This window comes from Myotis nattereri (genome assembly GCF_964212035.1).
Source record: "Myotis nattereri genome assembly, chromosome: 3".
NCBI classification, from domain to species: domain Eukaryota; kingdom Metazoa; phylum Chordata; class Mammalia; order Chiroptera; family Vespertilionidae; genus Myotis; species Myotis nattereri.
The window spans coordinates 100,745,330-100,766,752 of NC_138077.1; the positions used below are offsets into that span (position 1 = coordinate 100,745,330).

Below are 21,423 nucleotides of genomic sequence, written 5' to 3' on the forward strand. Positions count from 1 at the left end.
AGGCCGGGCTTAGGGACGCCCCCTCCCCCTCGAGTGCACAAATTTTTGTGCACCGGGCCTCTAGTCTTATCTAATAAAAGAGAAACATGGTAATTAACCGTAGCTCCAACATGCTTCCCATTGGCTAATTAGGCCAATATGCAAATTAACTGCCAACCAAGATGGCGGCCGGCAGCCAGGCAACTGAAGCGAACAGGAGGCTTGCTTGCTCCAGTGACAGAGGAAGCCAGGTTCCCTGCCTGCCACTGCTGGGCTCTGAACTGCTCTCTAAGAAACATTGTTGCAAATACAGAAGCTAAACAAAACCCCAGATACTTGCTTTCAGCTGGCCGGGATCTCAGAGCTGGAGTCGCAACAAAGTTTCAAATACAGAAGGTAAACAAAGCCCAGAAACCTGCTTTCAGCAGCTGAGGTCTCACAGCTAAAGCAGGCTCTCAGCTCCAGTCATAGCCATAGAAGATAAATAAATCCCAGAATTAAAAAAAAGGAAAAAAGGAGAGGTTGGGAGCTTCAGTCACCCGCCAGCCTGAAAACAGCCCTTAGCCCCTTACCCAGACTGGCCAGGCACCCCAGTGGGGAACCCCACCCTGAAGGGGGTGTGACCAGATGCAAACAGCCATCATCCCCTCACCCAGGCTGGCCAGGCACCCAAGCGGGACCCCTACTCTGATCCAGGACACCCTTCAGGGCAAACCAGCCAGCCCCACCCATGCACCAGGCCTCTATCCTATATAGTAAAAGGGGAATATGCCTCCCAGTACCGGGATCAGCGGAGCCGCGAGGCCTCCCGGCCTGGGATCAGCGGAGCCATAAGGCCTCCCGAATCCGGGATCAGCAGAGCCATGAGGCCTCCTAGCACTGGGATCAGCAGAACAAGGAGGCCTCCTGGCCCCTGGAGCAGCGTGATAAGAGGCAGTGCCCAAACTCCCTGATCACCCTGCGGCTCTGTGTGTGTCAGGGGGTGGGGCCACAACCTCCCTATCTGCCCTGCTCTGTTTGTGAAAGGGGAAGGTGCCCCAACACCTTGATCGGCCCTGTTCTGTGCCTTATACGGGGGAGCTCCCCAACCCCCTGATTGGCCCTGCTCTGTGTGTGACAGGGTGTGGCGCCCCAACCTCCCCATCGGCCCTTCCCTGAGTGTGACAGTTGGGATTGCCCCAACCCCCTGATCGGCCCTGCTCTGTGCATGACTGGGAGGAGCTCCCCAACCCCCTAATAGGCCTTGCTCTGTGCGTGACAGGGGGCAGCACCCCAACCCCCTGATCGGCCGGCTCTGTATGTGACAGGGGTGGCACTACAACCCCCTGATCCGCCCTGCTCTGTGCATGACAGGGGGTGGCGCCGCAACCTTCCCATCGACCCTGCCTTGAGTGTGACAGGGGGCGGCGCCCCAACCCCCCAATCGGCCCTACCCTGAGCGTGACTGAGGGTGGCATCGCAACCCCCTGATCGGCCCTGCTCTGTGTGTTACAGGGGGGAGCTCCCCAACCTCCTGATCGGCCCTACTCTGTGTGTGACAGGGGGGAGCTCCCCAACTCCCCAATCGGCCCTGCTCTGAGCCCGACCAGGAGCTGCAGGGCAAGCACCTAGGGATTGGGCCTGCCCTCTGCCACCCGGGAGTGGGCCTAAGCCAGCAGGTCGTTATCTCCCAAGGGGTCCCAGACTGTGAGAGGGCACAAGTGGGGCTGAGGGATAAGCCCCACTCTCCCCCCCGCCAGTGCACAAATTTTTGTGCACCGGGCCTCTAGTTTAAAAATAATAAAGAACATTATAACCTAATGAACAAAAAGATAGATACAGAGGCAGAGAAGCATCGAACAGATTATCAAATTATAGCGGGAAGGCTGGGGAGTGTTGGGGGGGGCAGGGTAAGAGATCAACTGAAGGACTTATATGCATACATATAAGCATAACCAATGGACACAAGACACTTGGGGGGTGGGGTAAGGGCATGTGCCAGGGTGTAGGGGAGGCCGGGGGAATGTCTATGGGGAAAAAAAAGAGACATATGTGCTACTATTTGTAATACTTTAAACAAGAAAATAAAATTTTAAAAATAAATTAATAAATTTTAAAAAAGCTACCAATCTTAACACATTCTGGAAAGATTTAACCCTTCTTCCTCTGTTAATCTTCTCAAACCCCACACTCTTCTCAAAAGCCACAAGAAAACCTCCTTCCTTCTCTTTCCTCATTTCTGAAAACAAAATGTATTTGCTAACAGCTGTAACAATCAATCAACAATAATAATGGTATATGATCATTAGCAATCATTCCATGTTAGGCACTGCACTGCTTTATGTTTGCTATCCTTTCCCTCATTTTATATATAAAGCAAGTGAGGTTTTATGAGCTTAAACAACCTGCCCAAGGTCACATAATTAGAAGCAAGAGGACATCTCTGGGTGAGATCTGAAAAGCATGGACATATTTATGGCACATGTCTTTATGTAAACAGTTGAACAACATAAATGAGACTATCAGAATTCCACTAGTTTAGTTGTTTATTCATGTGTAGTAAAAATGAAAATCTTTTGGGGCCAGCAGAATTCCAGGTACAAGCAATTGACTGACTTGATGCTACAAAAGCAGAGGTTTGTATGGCCATAAAGCCTGTTAAGGTGCAAAACTGTAGGTAGAACTTTAAAATCTCGGAAAGCTAGTGGCAGAACACAAAATCAGATAATGTGAAAACATGCTTTTCTAGTTCTGAAGCAATCAAAGTGCACTTAGAATATATATAATTATTTAACATGTAATAATATATATAATTATTTAACATGTCCTAAGAAATCGAAATATTCAATCAGTAACTAATTCAGCTGGGCAACATGTTTGGAAAGCTGTTGAAAATGAAGCTGACTATGCAAGTAAAATAAAGTAAGTCTTTAGAGCAGGAATTCCTAAATATGGGTTTAAAAATGAGTGTAAAGTGACTGGGAAAGTCATTGAAAATGTAGCTTCCTGGGGCCATCCCCAGAGTTTCTGGATTAAAAGCTACATCTGCATTTTTAAATGCATAATCCAGGAGATCCTGATACAGGTGGTCCACAGGCCACAGTGGCAACGCCTTACACCTGAATATTAAGAGAATAACAGAGAGCGTGGACATGGAAGAAAACATAGTGGGTTATTCTAACCTAATTTATACTGCTTTATAATTGACCAAGTCACATATTTATGTTATATCCTTGGAGCTTCACAGGACAGAAAAAAGAGTACTACAATTTTACTTCCATTTACAAGTAATAAAACTGAGGTGCAGGGAGGTTAAACGATTTGGCCTGGGGTAACAAGCCACCGCTACTTCAATCCCATGTTCTTTCACGTTTTCCAAATTTTCCAGAAATTTGGTAGAGTAAATTAATGAATTTTAAAAATTAATAAATTAATGTTATTTGTGGCATCTGATTCAAGTAAATCAACTGAAATAAATTACTAGTCATATCATAAATATTTTTATGCATTTTAGAGAAAAACAATGAAGAATTTGTTGAGACAATGGGCTCAGAATTCCACAAGTTTTTAAAAGATCATTGCTCTACAAACAGCCTAGGAAATAAGGTTCTACAAATTTCTAAACTCTTACCACTACTAAAAGTGTGGTTCCCATGCCTTGTATTAGAATTCCAAAATCTTGGGTTGCACCTCCCACCAATAGATGAGAGTCTGTATTTTAAATACGATTCTAGATGTCCAATATCACATATTGTAAGTTCTACCATCTTAGAAAAATGACTCTATTTTTCTGAATTTCACTTTCTTCAACAGTGAAATGAGAATGAATTAATTTATTTTTAACATTTCTTACATCTTACTGAAACACAAGAGTTGGCTAAGTAGGCCTGTGGGCCAAATTTGGCTGGCAAGCTAAGAATGGTGTTTACATTTTCAGGTAATTAAAATAATATTACAAGTAAAATTATAATAAATTCATATTTCAGCATCCATACAAATTTTTCAAAACCCAGCCACACTCATTTCTTTACAAATTGTCTATGGCTGTTTTCATACTATGATGGCAGAGTTGAATAGATTCAAGAGCCTGGCCCTCAAGGCCTAACATATGTATAAATCAGAAACTATACTAATAATATATATACATATGCATACAATTTTGATGTATATTCATACATATTTATATACAGTTTGTTTAGTTACCACTTCACTCGCCTTTTATTCTATTAAATGAAATTTTTTAAAAAAAAACATTTGACTAATCTGTTTTTTAAAATATTTTTCCTTTTTTAAAGGCAGACTGGATAAAAGAAGATGAAGGGATTTGCCAAAGAACATATATATGTAGTGCAATGCCCAACACACAGACAACAGTGTGGTGAAGGCAGGGTGAAGGGGGGAAAATGGGGGACATCTGTAATAATGTCAACAATAACAAGAAAAAGAAAATGCGAGGAAGCATAAGAGTTTGCATAGGTTAAGAGTGATTTTGGGAATCACTGAAATTTTAATTTCCTTATTTCCTATTAATAACTAAAAGGTCTACTATTCTATTTTAGTCAATAGTCAGAAACACGCTTAGTAATTATATCTGAGTTTTTCCAATTGAAAATATAGGTAACTGCTTAGCGAGTAACAAAAATAATAATAATCTCAGAAAGTCAACCATATAAATTTGGTGTAAAAACTGTGATATTAAAATTATATAAATCTTGATATGATACAAGCTTAGGAGCTTAAGACTTCATATTTCTCGGACTTTCAAGTAAAGGTGCTACTATTATACATTACAGAAACATAAAATACTACCAAGAAACTTCCAATTTGATGATAAACTCTATATTAGTACCATTTAAGTCCTGTATTTGAATTTTGAAGTGTAGACGAGTGATTCAGATGTCATTCTGTGGTATTCAGATTGCTTGAGCTAAACACAATCAAGATGCTATAGGCTTAATGGAAACTTCTGCCCTCTCCCCTTAACTATATAGAGAAATTCTAATTAGGGCCTTACCCATAATAAGAGATTATCTAGAGATATTTTTTAAATCTATCTTCCAATTGCTAAACACCTGCTCTTATCATCCTGTAAATGGCTTTCCTCCCTCCAAAGCCCAAGGTGCCTTACCTCATCCTTAGCTTAGAATGTCATATATACTGCTTTCTCTTTTGCTCTTTGAATCTCTCATGTATGCAAGGAAGGTTCCATGCATATGCATGTATTAAATTTGGCTATGTTCTCTTGTTACTCTGTCTCATGCCTATGTCATTATCAGATCAGCTGAAAGAACCTTGAGGGTAGAGGAAAGTTTCCTCCTCCCCACAGAATATAAAAAGCAACCATTTCTAAAATTTCTGATTAGCTGAAATATCTGATGGAAGAGAAACAAAAAATAACTTGAATTTTTAGGTTATATTTTTAAGGAGATTCAAGTATGCAGTGAAGAATTTTAAAATCAAAACAAAGGGAAAAATATCTGCTTTTGTAAAATCCCAACAAAAAACTATTCATCATGAATTTTAAATTTACTTTTCTTATTATCATACAGTGGAACAAGTAGTTCTACTTTATTGCCATAAAGTAATAAGTGATATTATTAAAAATAGTAAACTTTATTACCATAAACTAGTATACCAGGAGAAAAAAGTTCTGTTTTATTACCACAGATCAGTTTTAGTTTTACTTTAGCATAATAGGATAAATTTTTTTTTTTAAAAAAAGGAAAATTGTAGTATATTTACTTTGTTTGCTTGGCAGTTGACAATATACCTACATAAATATTTAATTATTCTAATTTCTCTTGAACATTTCTATTTGTTCTCTATTTATGTCTTTTTTGTAAAAGGTTTTCTAGTTACTATTACCTGGAAAGGAAAAACAAAATATGTATTTTACCAAAACACACTATATATATTCTTCATAGTAATCTGTTTGATATCATTTGTATCCATAATCACAGTATATTTTTCATATCATGTCTGCAATCTATATCCCACAATACAGACAAACTGATTATTTTATACACAAGTTTTAAAGATAATACAAATTATCAAGTTCTTACCAGATCTTGCCCAGCATATCAAACAGAGAAATATATACACTCTCATTTGGAATCTGATAAAAGAAGCACTTAGATTCACCAAAAAAGAAATTGTGATAGTCAGTGAGGTTTCTCTTTGGTAGGACTGTTACAGTCTGCTAGGTTTTAATGTAAAAGATCCCTGACCTTTGCTCCACCCTGTTTGTTGAAAAGGTGAGGTAGATTGTTTCTACCCAATTAGCTTGTGATTGTGAGAAAGACTTTAAGTCAAAGACTTTGTAATAAGTCACAAACATTCAATCATACAAGTTGGATTTAAGGGAAAGAAAAACCTAATTATATCTTTCTTTATTCCTCTTAACCTCAGGATTTCAGAAGTGGTTAGGAAGAACATATTTGTTGAAAACCTAGAGCAATGTGATGTTAACAAATGCTAGAAATGGAAAGAGTCAGAAAAAGTTGGGTTTTATGTTACTTTTGATTATAAACTAATTTGTCTTTATACACCATAAAATCAATAATGAAATTCATATCCATAAAACTGTCAAGTATAAAATATGGCTTTTTCATGTTTGTCACTATGTAACCCAAACTCAGTGGCTATTTTAAACGTTAAAATGCTAGCCTGTCTCTCTAGATCTATAATTTGAAAATGTAAAATATTTTTTAGTATAGCAAACATATTTTACAATTATTATAGGTTTTATTTCACACATTTACTTAATTTTTCTCTTATTTTCCTTCCAGCAATGAACTTCAGTAGGCAAGGAAAATAGAGAATTGTTCTAAAATCATGCATTACAAGTTCAAAATTAAACTTGTTTTTTTTTTAAGTCTTTAAATTTCCAAATATACTTTACAAAAAGAAGTGTTTAAATTATATCATTGATGAACAGAAACCAGTCTGCAGTCTGAGGAGGTGTTTCATTAGCTTCACAAACAGAATGGGTTATTCATTTAAAAATATTGAAAAATGTAATTGCTGCTGAAGCCTCATCATTATTTTGTGAGACTTCATTTTTAAAAGGGTGTCACCATTAACAGTTTTGTATTGTTGACATTATTATAGATGTTGCCCACCCTTTGCCCCTACTTTGTCCCTCTCCGCCAGGCCTCGCCCTCCCTTCCCTCCGGCTCTAACCACTTTGTTGTCTGTGTCCATTAAAATTTCACTGAAGACCACCAAATAACCTAGGTCCTTTCATATTATTTAGCTGTATCAACTGCACTTTCCTAACCAAGATATAGACAACATCATTTCAAAATCTGGGAAGAAAAAATACATAATTGTCATACATGCTAAAAGAGATTTTTCTTAACCAGAATATACTCAAATTAAAAGATATGTCTTTCCTATTTAACATAAATTATCCTTTTGCTTTGTGTTTTCGAAGTGACAGGGTAATATGAATCTTGCACATTATTTTCCAGATTACAATAAAACCTGAAGATACACTTCCCAGATAAGCAGTGCCTGAAGGGAGTTAATAAGGAAATATGTTGGTTTGGATAAGATTTATAAGGTAAATTAATTTTTAAAAATCAATAGGTGCAGTCATAATAGGAACTTGCAAGTATGCATTCATTTGATGAACATATATTTGTTATACACTTATAACATGCTAGTTTCCTTCACCCCTTCCTACCCTACTATAACAATGTTGATGACAGAGGAAAGAAAGAACAAATGCAGACAGGATTTATATTATGATATATCAACTGAAGGTGATTAGTAAAGTTGCTGGCACACTATTTTGTATTTAAGTATGTCTCTCCCATTATGCGGTAAGCTTCAGGAAGGCAGATCTTTATACTTACTTGTATTTTCCAAGGATTAAAGGCAGTGCCTGGCACATAACAAGCACTCAGAAAATACCTTTTCAATGAAGTAATTATATTAGTCCATCCAATTTAAGAAATTGAACTTGAATTCCAAAAAGTAAATTTACTTATCTAAAATCATAAAATTAAGTAATGTCAAAGTTCAATTAGAAATCAGGGTTCCAAAGATGTGTCTCTTTTCATTTGAAGAGATTATTTTTTTTAATTTTTTTTTTATTTTTTGGTCCACCAATCAAGCAAAAGCATGCCTTGTCAAAACAAAGTGAATTCTCTCCATGCCTACCTAAAGGCCAAATGGTATCCTGATTACTTAAATGACACTAACATAATGATTTCAGGTTTCTACGTGGACATATGGTATCTTCAGAAAGGAAGCCAAGTTAACAGATAATTGCTTTACCAAATAACTGAGATTCTAAATTTTCTTCCCCCTTTCTTTAAATTATGTTTATTATTTTTTAAGACTTTTAAAAATCCTCCTCAAGTAGGAATCAATTCTTCATTTCCCCATTTATATTTATTTTATTTCATTCATTAAAAACATACATTCATATTACTTTTAAAACATACATAGTATAGTACTAGTATCTTATCAGCTTATAAAATATACATTTGCAAAATCTTTATATATAAAAGCCTAAACAACCATCCAACTGTTCGACCATTTGCCCGGTAGCTATGATGCACAATGACCACTAGGGGGCAGCCACTCCAACCAGTAGAGGAGGGAGCCTGATTTCTCGCAGAATTGGCCATGGGTTAGGTTGCTGCTGGGGCACTGTTGGCCCCGAATCTGCTTCACCTGCACCCCGGACCCATAGGGAATGTTGGAGACCTGGTCCCTTGGCCTGGCCTGCACCCTCTCGCTATCCGGAGCTTCTTGGGGGATGTCAGAAAGCCAGTTTCCACCCAATCCCCACAGGCCAGGCTGAGGGACCCCACCAGTGCACAAATCTGTGCACAGGGCCTCTAGTTACTATATAAAACTGTTTGGAGACCACTCCTTTTGCAATACTGATGTCAAATAATCCTGGCAAAAGATGTAAGGAAAGCATGCTGAAGATGTGTTCTATAGTCCATGTACCATAACACACTTACATGAAGTAGGTACTTAAAAAATAGAATGGGCCAAAAACTGGTTTGGCTCAGTGGATAGAGCGTCGGCCTGGGGACTGGAAGGTCCCAGGTTCGATTCCGGTCAAGGGCATGTACCTGGGTTGCGGGCACATCCCCAGTAGGAGATGTGCAGGAGGCAGCTGATCGATGTTTCTCTCTCATCGATGTTTCTAACTCTCTATCTCTCTCCCTTCCTCTCTGTAAAAAACAATAAAATATGTTTAAAAAATAGAATGGAATAATTTTCCAAGGCTTAACTTATTCTTCTTGATTATCTACTTGACAAATGAGTTTGGCATCTTAAAATATTCCTATTTGTGTTTTTTATGTATATTTTTTACTGTTGATAGTATTACAGATGTCTCCCACTTGCCCCCTTTACCCCTGTCCTTCCAGCCCTTACCACCCGCCCCCCAGGTCTTCACCACCCTATTGCCACTGTCCATGGGCTACGCATATAAGTTCTTTGGTTTATCTCTTCTCGTTTCCCCAACCCCACATCAAGGTATGTCAGTCTGTTCCATACCTTCACGTTTTGGGTCTAATCTTATTGATCAATTCATTTTGTTCATTAGATTTAACAAATAAGTGAAATCATGTGATAATTCTTTCTCAGACTGGCTTATTTTACTTAGCATAATATTCTCCAGGTCCATCCATGCTGTCCCAAAGGAATCAATTCTTCACACTGGGACACAATATACAAAGTACAATCCTAATACAAGGTATAAATATTGTATCCTGTTACAGTGCCCAGCAGCCATCCCCAAGAATTCTGGCTTCAGTCACAAAACTTGCTATATACACTTTTCTAGTATTCCTTGGTATAGGCTGTTTTCTCAAGTTCAAATGCTTTCTAGTGTCCACCTAAAACCTCTGCAGCCATTTTCAGACTTTTCTAGGAAATGCTATCTAGGTGAATAAACTTTAGTTTTAGTATTCTATTGTAGCCAAATCCATGCATACATGCACATATTCATTCTTTCAAAAAAGAATTTTATCCTAATGATTCATTTACTCTTTGGAAATTGATTTCCCCCCATTAGCCTGACAGTATAAGGTAAGCTCTATAGAAAGGTCATATAAAATGCTAGTTGAATAAATCCAGAATCAATGAATAATGTTGCTCCCAGAAATATTGCGGGCACTCCACAAGCAGCAGGGCAAAGCCCCTTCCACACTAGCCTTACTTATTCTCCCCCACACCCCACCGTCCCAGCCAGTCCCAGGCGGGCGCCGCGCTGTGGGCTGGTTCCTCAGGCAGAGGGGGCGTGGCTTCCCAGCCAGGCCCCGCCCCCGCCCCCCGCGCGGTGCTCTAGTGCCCCCGCCCCTTGCCCCGGCCGCGCCGGGAAGAGGCTAAAGAGGGCGGCGTGTGGGCATCTCCTCAGGCCTCCGCCCGGACCGGAGGGATGTTCCCTGCTCAGGAGGAGGCCGACAGGACGGTGTTTGTGGGGAATTTAGAGGCCCGAGTGCGGGAAGAAATCCTTTACGAGCTGTTCCTTCAGGTACCGTCGGTAGGGAAGGGGCGGCGGAGGGGGCGGGGCGCGCGCAGTCGGAAGCGCAGCCGCAGAGGCGGGCGTGCGTGGACCCCCCGAGCCCAGCGCCCTCTCCACCCTGGTCTTGGCCCGGGCTCTGCTTTGGCTCCGCCCGGCGCGCGTCCGCAGGTGAGCGGCCGGGTGGTGAAGCGGCGCTGGGTGCGCCCCACGCCGCGCCGGGCGGTGATGGGCTCCGCCCTGGGCTCGGGCTGCGCGGAGGCTGCGGGCCTGCGCGGTGCTCCGCGAAGACCGAGCACCGCCCTGTCACTGCTCCAGGCGGTGAAATAGCGTTCTCACGCCTCACTTCCTGCGAAAGGAGATGTGTAGAAGTTTCTCCTTCCGTTACTTTATCCGCAGGCCCTGTTATGTGGAGGTGTCTGTTAAGTGAGATTTGAGATGATTTGCTCAGCGAAGCCATGACTGTGACCAATTAATTCCCTGGTCAGTTCCTTTTATCTCATGCCCAGAAGACCCAGAAATACCCCAGACCTGCTGCCTCCAGGATTGAGCCTCTTGCCTCCCGTAAACACCTATTCCTATTCTGTACCCCTGGGTCTCACTTGCGAAAGAGAGATACTCATTCAAGACCCAGAATTACATGGCAAACACTAAGTGAGGTACTAAGCATACAGTTTAAGAGGTAGACTTTGGTCTTTTAAAAAAGGAAGACATGCCAAAACCGGTTTGGCTCAGTGGATAGAGCGTCGGCTTGCGGACTGAAGGGTCCCAGGTTCGATTCCGGTCGGGGGCATGTGCCTGGGTTGCGGGCACCTGCCCAGTGGGAGATGTGCAGGAGGCAGCTGGTCGATGTTTCTCTCTCATCGATGTTTCTAACTCTCTATCTCTCTCCCTTCCTCTCTGTAAAAAGTCAATAAAATATATTAAAAAAATAAAAAATAAATAAATAAATAAATAAAAAAGGAAGATAAAATTAATTGCCCGGATTTGGGATAATCTACAGAAGAGCGGAATGGATAGTATAGCCAAGTTTTTCGTTTGTTGTTTTTTTTTAAGCGTGAGTTCTGACGTCAGCAATGTCACCTTGGGCAAGTAACTGAAATTCAGTGCCTCGATTTCCTGAACTGTTGCTCGGGCGCAATAGTATCTCCGATATGATGTGTGAAGATTAAATAAGTGCATCCGGGTAAAACTACTGAGCCTGGCACTCACTGTGTGCTGCTGCCGCCACTGCTGGCAGTCCTGCTAATACTAACATCAGGAGAAGCCAGGAAAGAGAGTTCCCCTGTCAGAATAAGGACGAGTTCCCATTGAGACAATAGCAAAACCTAAATTTCCATGAGGTAGTAGCAGCCATGAAAAGGGTTCTTCATTTAGTTTTTGAAAGGCCCTTTGCCTCTGAACTAATGTTCCCCTCTGTTAATTATACTAGTAGATACAATTTGATAGAGACAGTCCCTTCCAGGAATACAGTTTCCTGTCCTGGACATAAACCTTTTTAATATTTGAAAAATATGAAGTATACGCCTTTTAAGCCTATCCTTCCAATAACTTGCCATCTTTTAAAACTTGCTTTTTAAAATCTGCTCTAATACTTGTCTTTTTCCTATAGTTATCCCCACCCCCCCCCCACCCCAATATCATTAGAACTTGTCACTCTAAAAAAAACGAAGGAAGGGAGAGGAAAGGGAGGGAGAAGGGAGGGTTGGGAAACTTAATCATTCTTTTTCTCCAGAAGGCTTTTTTATGTTGAGCCTCCAAAAACAAAGGGCGGGTGGGAGGAATAGGCATGAAGGCCCCCATGCACATGTTATTTCTACTCAGTAAGGACTGGATCTGAATAGTCTCATTTTTTATGATGTCTATCCAAACAAAATATTCATCTTTTCTAACGATAAGGCAACCAAGCATATGTTTTTATTTTGCCTACGTCCTTTTCTATTCAAGAACAGCGATTTTCCACCTCTGCCACAAGAATTTTAAAACATGCAGTGCCTGACTATTTAGTCAGGGGCACTGACTTCTTTCCCCTTCGATTGTCAAATAAAATAATGACAACAGCCAACACAACAACAGCCATCTGGTGTGAATGAATCAAAATTATAACAATTTTTTTTATCAGATTGTTAAAAAATAATTTTTTGGTGTGTGCACAATTTTAGTAATTAGTTTATGTGTGTCTTATGAAGAAAAACGTTGCAAATCACTGTTCTAGGAGAAGTTGCTAAAGTGAGGTATCTTTTAGAAAGGCTTCAACCCAGCCAACCTAGCAAATCTTGACAACTACAACACTATTAATGTATTTTATTTCGATAAAAAATTAAGCTAATGTGATTGCTGCTACAAGCACATCTCTTGTTGAACTTTATCTTTCAACATGCTTTGGCATATCTTTGAATTTATAAAATTCAAAGCATTTAAGATATTCTGTCCCTTTGTGATTTCATATATTTAATACCAGTGGTAGAAAAGTACTGATTAAAATTGCATTTATCTTTTTACTAGTGTCTTTCAAATTTCTGATTATCCTTTGAAGTGAGAAAGTAAGGTTTAATATCTTTGTACTTTTAACTAAGGAATGGAGTATAGATTTCCAGGGGAAAGATAATGAATTAAGTTTCAATATGTTGAGTTTGAAGTACAATCACATGGAAGTCTCCAGGAGACTGTCTCTTAGAAAGAGGCACAAAAGAAGAAAATCAGTAGGAAAAGAATAGATTTTTTGATGAAGTGATCCTTGAAGCCAGAAGGGAGGACAAGCTAGTTCATGAGAAAGCAGAGAATGAAAAGAAGACTGAATCCTAAAACACAGCATCATTTGAAAGATGATAATTAACATTTTTCTTCAGATTAAAAGCAGTTTCTTACTACAATTATCCATCTCTACAGAGAAAAGCAATCAGTTTTAATTATGGTACAATTTAAAAGTTTGAGCCCTTCATTATCAAATCTTAGCTGTCTATGTATTTCCCTCCTCTGATCATTACCATGGTGACGCAAACTTTTTCTTAGTTACTAGTATAACTAATAAAATTATTTGTTTTATAATATTTGACTCCACTTTTTTACTCCATATTTCTAATTACAGGTTCAGTATCACATATTGAATATGTCCAGATATGATCCTATCTAATAAAAGAGTAATGTGTAAATTAACCGTCACTCTGTGACAAAGGTGGCAGTGCCCATAGTGGCCGGGGTGGGATGCTGGCGGCGTTGCCCTGGCAACACAAGCCCAGCGTCCATGCCCCGGCAGCGTGGAGGGAAGGAGTCCCGGCTGTGTGGATTGAGGGGAGGGGAAGGGACTCGGGCCGGAGGCCGGTCAAGGAACGCTGGCGTCATTGCAGGCCAGGCTGAGGGACCACCCCGCCCCCCCATGCACAAATTTTGTGCACCGGGCCTCTAGTATTTTAATAATGCACCACGGAATAACATTCTCCAGTTGGATTTAGAGCCTTTCTGATTTTTCACTAATTATAAATAATCCACTATATATTAAAACATTTCTTGATGAAAAAACTTCTTACAGGAAAAAATTAGGCTGTGATAAATTTTTACCAGTTTTGTTTTTTGTCATAGCTCAACCAACATTGGGTTTGTCATTTCATTTTTTAGTTATACACTGGTAATTGCTCTCTAAATTGTTTTATTAAACCTAATTGAAGGGTATTATAGTATTCCTTTCAAAATTTGGACCTATTACCTAGAATTTCCCATTACCTATAATTTCCATACATATATATATATATATATATATATATATATATATGTTTTATTGATTTTTTACAGAGAGGAAGGGAGAGGGATAGAGAGTTAGAAACATCAATGAGCGAGAAACATTGATCAGCTGCCTCCTGCATGCCCCCCACTGGGGATGTGCCCGCAGCCAAGGTACATGCCCTTGACCAGAATCGAACCTGGGACCCTTGAGTCCGTGGGCCGACGCTCTATCCACTAAGCCAAACCGGTTAGGGCAATTTCCTGTTCTTAACACCGTAAATGTTTCTTGATAATCCAGAAAGTACCAAGAAAGTGTGATGAAGTGTAATATTAATTGTTAGGAAATTCTATTTTTAGCAGAACTACATAAAGCTGTTATTGCTAACAGATTTTTTAAAATCTATAACTAAATGTACGTGAGTTATTTGTGAAAAACATCTTTAGATTTATGAGAAAATAATTTTTAAGTTTTTTCTAGGCTGGGCCATTAACCAAAGTGACTATATGCAAAGACAGAGAAGGAAAGCCGAAGTCCTTTGGATTTGTCTGCTTTAAACACCCAGAATCAGTGTCTTATGCCATAGCTTTGCTGAATGGAATTCGTTTATATGGAAGACCGATTAATGTGCAGTATCGATTTGGTAGGTTTATCCAAGTGAGTTTTATTATTGTTGGTGAGTTCAGAAGTGTAAGCATTTTGTTTTCTATATAGCAAAGACCAAAAAAGTGCTCCCATAGTCTCTATTAAATTTTCTCAAAACACATGTTTAATTCATAATTGCATGTAATTACTAGTAGTTAGTATTGCCAATTACATTGCCAACCCTATTGCATTGCTTCTGTATTAAAAATTTTAATGTTCTATTTTAGTATCAGCCAGCAAATATCTATGATAGTTGCTATTGGCTATTATAAATTATGCAAAATTTAAATGAACTGGAGACACACAATTCTAGCTTTTATATAGCAAAAATATTTGCTCATCCTTTTGTCATTGCTAATATATGATATAAAATACCTACTATTTGGAAGATATAGTAGGCAACAGTCCTTCTTCTCCTTGGAACTAGGGGAGGGAATCATGCTATGTATATTGCCCTGGATCTAAGCCCCTTTAAGAGCAACTGACCAAAACCAGCTCCAGAGTGATCCTTCATAGTGGTGGAAGAAAGCTTCCTGACATGAATAGCCTCGAGTGCCTTCTCCTATACACATGCCAAGAACTGATCATCTTTTATTAGATATCCCGAGAACACTACTAATACTCTAGGCCTTTTATGTTTGAAGGGACTGATAGAGGCAATGCTTGCAATGCTTACGTTGCTTCTCTCCCCTAAATGATTCAGGCTTATTGATATACCTCTTGTTTGTTTGTTTTTATTTACCTTCCTATGCAAAAACGAATAAGAATAAAACAATGCCTTGTTGCAAAGGAAAAGTGCTTCTCTTTGCATTTCATTCTGTTAATTTCTTTGCAAAGAAAATTGGCTGCATCATGCTCTCAGCACTGTCCCATTCTACCAGCTTTTAATTAATAAAAGCTGGTGGAATGGTCCAGGACATCATGTTCTGACACTTCCCTGCACAGCTGCTTAGCATCCTGTGTAAGGTTGCATTGGCTTTGTCAGTGCAGTTTAAAGAACTCATGCCGTATGCATGGGAGGCAAATGACACTGATGAGTTGCCATTTTTAGTTTACAGGTGTATAGAGGAAAACAGCATGTATCTTGTATGGTCCCATGTCAATATAATTTTATTGTAGAGCCATTGCTTTGGACAAAGCCTGATTATAATTTAGTCATTTATAATAATATAAACAATCTGTAAATATTTCTTGAGAGACCAATAACATATTCATGTATCTTATATGAGTATAGACTTTTACTTAACTATGTCCTTTTTGGTTTGGAGGGTTTTTATGGTTTTATGTTAGAACTCAAAAAATTATACAATGAAGTAATCACCATGTTGTTCTGTTTCTTTTGAAGGGAGTTCTCGTTCTTCTGAACCAACTAATCAAAGTTTTGAGAGCTGTGTTAAGATCAATTCACACAGCTACAGGTAATTAAAATATTTTTTCATGAAGGTAAAGAAAATAAATATGTTCTTGTGACAGGAAATGTTTTGGATTATTGTAAACCTTACCATTTAGGCATACAATAAAATTAAGGAATTCATTTTTTCTGAAACCATGAAAAGCGACAAGATACTTTCATTTAACTTCAGTCATATTATTTTCAGCAGCATGTGGTGTAGGGAGTTATATCTCTATATTCGTTACAGTTCATTATGTTCTTTTCATAGCTGTTAATCATTTAAGTATCCAAGGCCTCGTTGTGATGGATCAGTTAGCCTTCTGTGGTACTACTCTCAACACTTACAATTGGGATATACACCTATTCATCTGACTGCCTCGACCTGCCTGTGTTAATTGCACTCTTCCCAAAGTATACTTTCTGTTGCAAGGATTAGTAGTATAAACATTAAAATTGTACTATACTCTGGAGCAAGTAGACTAATGAAGACAAGCTCTAGATCTAGCCAGTTTTTGTTATTTAATTTTTTGAACATCTCCATAGAAGAAAATAGTACACTTTGATATGAAGCTTTACACACCACAGTTTTAAATTAGCAATTTTTATTACTATATGAATGTGTAGAAGAAATCAGCAAATACGTGTTCATGTTAACATCAGTACATTTAGGAAAGAGCATAATTTATATAAACACTAAATATACATTTAAAAATAAATTGAGAAAAATGTCTACCTTTTTTTGACTGTTCAATATCTGTAAAATATTGAATTTACCCTTGATAATTATTAATGACTTGCTCTGCTGTCTTCATATCTAAGTGTTCTTTTTCTTTATAAAATTAACATTGCTTACTATTTTCCTATCAAAAAGCTAAATGTGACTCTAAATATTGAGATTTCAATATGTAGCTATTAATATGACTTAAGGTGCTCCTGTACCTAATTAACTGATTATTTGTGTATGTATGTTTACAGTTAATTGTTCTTAACCACATTCTCTTAGAGGAGCTCGCTCTCTCTCTCTCTTTTTAATTATAAAGAGCTGTGGTTTTATTTTTAAGAAAAATCGACATTTGAGGGTAGGAATTTTAACTTTTTATTATTTTCTTTTACCTTTCCAAAGAAATGAAGAAGCCATGGGCAGTTCTTTCTTTCCCATGCAGTTCTTTCCAACTAATAATGCAGCTTTACCTCAAGAATATTTTTTCTTTCAGAAGATGGTAAGTTTGATATGCCTTTCGTTCAATATATAATGTGGTGCAAATTGTGAAGAATATGAAAACTATTTGGAGCTTACAGTGCTCAAATCTAATCTTGGGACAAAGTCAGCAGCTTCCCAGAACACTTTCCCCCAATGGCAGAGGGCTCTAATACAGTCATCTTAAGTCCAGAACATAGTACCTACCTCAGCAAACAGCCAGAAGAGTGGATGGAAATGATAATGCACTGTGGTCCGAGTAAAATTTGAGTGGAGTTGTCATTTAAGTGACGTTTTTGTTTTGTTTTGTTTTGTTTGTTAATCCTCACCTGAGGATATTTTTACATTGATTTTTAGGGAAAGTAAAAGAGAGAGAGAAAGACAGAGAGAAGCATCCATGTGAGAGAAACAGAGATTGGTTGCCTCCCGCATGAGCCCCAACCAGGCCGGGGAGGACCTTACAACCAAGATACGTGCCCTTGATCAAAATTGAACTTGGGATCCTTTGTTCTGCATGCTGACGCTCTGTCCACTGAGCCAAACCGGCTAGGGCTTAAATGGCTGTTTTAAAATATATTTTTTTGGAATTGAATTATTTTATTTGGTGAATTGTTTTTACATAATGTAAACATTAATCACAAATCTATTGCTTTTGGACTTGGATTAATTTAAGAATATTTTTTTTAACTAGAGGCAAAGATTTTTAATGTAATAAACTACATTATTTCCAAAGACTCTCAAAAATATGGTTTTGGCTTAGAAATCTTAATTATGATCTTTATTATTATAGGGGAACTTGGGAAATTACTTGTTTTCCAGCTCATAATTTTATACATAATAAAATTGAGGTCCAAGAATATTGATTAACAAGCCCAAGATTGTACTTGTTACTGACAGATGTGGGACTATAACACAGGTATTCTTATTGACAGGGTGGGGTTTTTACAAACATCCAGCATACATGTGAGCTTCAGATTTTAAAACAGCTGTTCTCACTTTTGTGAAAAAGGAAAATTGGTAATTTAACTTTTGGAAATAATTTTTCTTAGCTATAGTGAGTTACTTGTAAATACCAGTTCTCATCTGAAGCTGTCAATATCTTTTCCCCAGCATTTTTAATCTTTGGTAGATCTGAGAAAAACATACACATACACTTACTCACTCTCATGTTATCTCTATTAATCTTTAATGTACTTTGAATAGTTAGAAATTTGAGTTAAAAATTACTTCAAAAAAAGAAAGAAGGGTATATCATAACTATTGACAACTGTGCTATACAATATGGTGGCTATTAGCCACATGTGAGACCAAAAACTGTATCACCATGTTATTTATACTGTAACCAATATAAAATTTAAAATGTTATTAATTCAGTTACTGGAAAACTTTTACTTATATTTGAAAGACCTTTGATATGTGTATCTACTTTCTCAAATGTACATTTTATGTAACCTAAATTTAGATCAAGTATTTTCTATGAAAATTTATCATCGGAATTGAGATATATGGTAAGTATAAAATGTATACCAGATTTTGAAGACTTAATATGAAAAAAGAAAGTAGAATATCTCATAATTTTTTATTGGTTACATGTTGAAATGATAATATTTTGGATATTCTGAGATAAATAAAATGCATTATTTATTGCACTTGTTATATATATATACATATATATATATATATGTATATATATATATATATTTTATTGTGCCTACTTGAAGATTTAAAACTACATACTTAGCTTGCATTTTATTTCTATAGGACAGCACTAGGTTGTACTGTAGTAAGCTGTATACTACTTGAATCTTTGTTAACTATTTAAGGAAACTACCACATCTCTACTTTACAAAATCATGGCCTTTCTTATACTAATACACAGTTGGATTTTCTGGTAGTTATTTGTATAATGCATGTAAACTGTAAACTTTTTAAACATTTTGGTCATGTTTTGATAAATGAATGTTTTTTTTCCACAGCAGTGGCACGCATGTAATCCAGCGCTGCAGCTTCCTTACTGTGAGATGACAGCACCACTTCCTAAGAACACAGCTATGCCTCCTTCACTAAACCATGTTCCACATCTAGAAGCGGGACCCAGCTCATATGAATGGACTCACCAACAACCACATGATCCTGACCTTTACCAAATTAATAAACGAAAGAGGCAAAAACAAACTAGTGATAGTGATAGTAGCACAGAAAACATTAGAGAAAGTGAATATAGCAAAAAGTTCCGAAAGTGTAAGAAGAAGAAAAGATATTAGTAGTACCTTCAAATTAATTTATCTTCACTGGTCTTGATGCTTTTAAAAGGAAAAAGACAAAAAAAAAAAAAAAAAAAAAGCCTGTATTCTACCAAGTGACAAATGTTATGGCTTTCTTATGTTCTTAGATATGTATAACTAGTGGCCCAGTGCATGAAATTCGTGCACGGCGGGGGAATGTCTCATAGCCCGGCCTCCAATCTAGAACCCCTCAGGCGTAAACCGGCAGTCGGACATCCCTCTTGCAATCCGGGACTGCTGGCTCTTAACCACTCACCTACCTACCTGCCTGATCGCCCCTAACCACTCTGCTGGCCTCACCCCCAACTGCCCTGCCCCCCCCCCCCCCGCTGGCCTGATCGCCCCCAACTGCTTTTCCCTGCCGGCCTCATGTCCCCAACTGCCCTCCCCTGCCGGCCTTATGGCCCCCAACTGCCCTCCCCTACCGGCCTCATGTCCCCAACTGCCCCCCTGCTAGCCTGATCGCCCCCAACTGCCCCCCCTGCTGGCCTGATTGACCCCAGCTGCCCCCCTTGCCGGCCTGCTTGCACCCAACTTCGCACCCCCCCCGCCAGCCTGTTCACCCCCAGCTGGTCCCCCTGCCAGCCTGTTCACCCCCAACTGTCCCCCACCACCAGCCTGATAATCCCCAACTGCCCTCCCCTCCTGGCCTGGTCACCCCTAACCACCTCTGCCTCGGCCCTGACACCATGGCTTTGTCTGGAAGGATGTCCGGAAGGTCTCCTGGTCTAATTAGCATATTACCCTTTTATTAGTATGGATAATATGGCATCTGATTTGCTATTGAAATTTTGTTTTCAATTACAAAAATTTAAAGATAATATACTACTTCTTGCTTTGGTAATGGTATTGCTAACACATTGTCAACAAGAAATATACTTTTGAGTGATATATTTTAATAATGATAATGAAATTTCACTAAATGTCAATCAAAAGCCACTTATGGATAAGGCACCATGCTTTCCTAGAGTGTTGTCTATATGGAATGGTAGATTTTTCTGAGTGAAACTAGTACACATATTTAAGAGTTACATGTTGTTGTTCCTAACAAAAATGGAATAAGCAAGCTTTAGTTTCCTTTGCTAATATCATTTTTTTATTTGTCAGTATGACATTTCTCAGCCTTATGCTCCTGCAGGTTTACTGTATTTCATAAAATGAGGATATATGGCAGTGATACCTAAGGAAAAATGATTAATATGGAGCTATTTTTTGCATCATTCCCGTTTTATACAGCTGTATATAAATATGAACATCTGCCTCTTCTCACTTATTATATTTCATGAAAATGAGTTGGCTATGTCTGAATTTATCATCAGCTTCTTTTACCAACTGGGTTTAAGAGGGTATATTTAACAAGTAAATCTTGATAATAATAGACTATTTCATTAATGTATGATATTTAATATTTATTTTCAAATCAAGTTCCCTATTTCTGGCTTGTTTATTTAACGTAAAATTAATGGTTTATTTGGACATTTTTTTTCACGTTTTTGCTCACCATAAACTAAAACAATGAAAATATTTTTTTATTAAAGCTAATTGAAAGAATCATTGGGAGGTCCCCACCCATTTCAGTAGGAAAAGCCATGCTTGGATAGTTCTTTTTCATGTTGAATAGTATTTTATAGATCTTTATTATTTAAAATAATAAAGATGTTTTAGCAAAGTGAGTAACTGAATTTAACTTTTAGTTATAAGTATACAATGCCTTATATTAGGCTTGTTTTAAAT

The 21,423-nt window shown here is 38.3% G+C and overlaps 2 protein-coding genes across 2 annotated transcripts in view; one reads left to right on the plus strand and one right to left on the minus strand.

The window, feature by feature from the left end:
• Positions 1-6,066, minus strand: part of LIPI (lipase I) — a gene marked incomplete at both ends in the record, with an annotated part of 77,147 nt that extends 71,081 nt beyond the window's left edge. Inside the window, one exon of the mRNA XM_081087412.1 lies at positions 6,021-6,066. Within this exon, the coding sequence (XP_080943538.1) occupies positions 6,021-6,066 (46 nt within the window). The remainder of the gene's footprint in view (positions 1-6,020) is intronic.
• A 4,239-nt stretch (positions 6,067-10,305) lies between these two features.
• RBM11 (RNA binding motif protein 11) lies at positions 10,306-20,968 on the plus strand. Its single transcript, XM_081088350.1, has 5 exons — positions 10,306-10,462; positions 14,649-14,811; positions 16,159-16,231; positions 17,330-17,426; positions 19,381-20,968. The coding sequence occupies exons 1-5, from the start codon at positions 10,367-10,369 to the stop codon at positions 19,666-19,668; spliced, it is 717 nt and encodes a 238-aa protein (XP_080944476.1). The 5' UTR covers positions 10,306-10,366; the 3' UTR covers positions 19,669-20,968.
• The last annotated feature ends 455 nt before the right edge of the window (positions 20,969-21,423 follow it).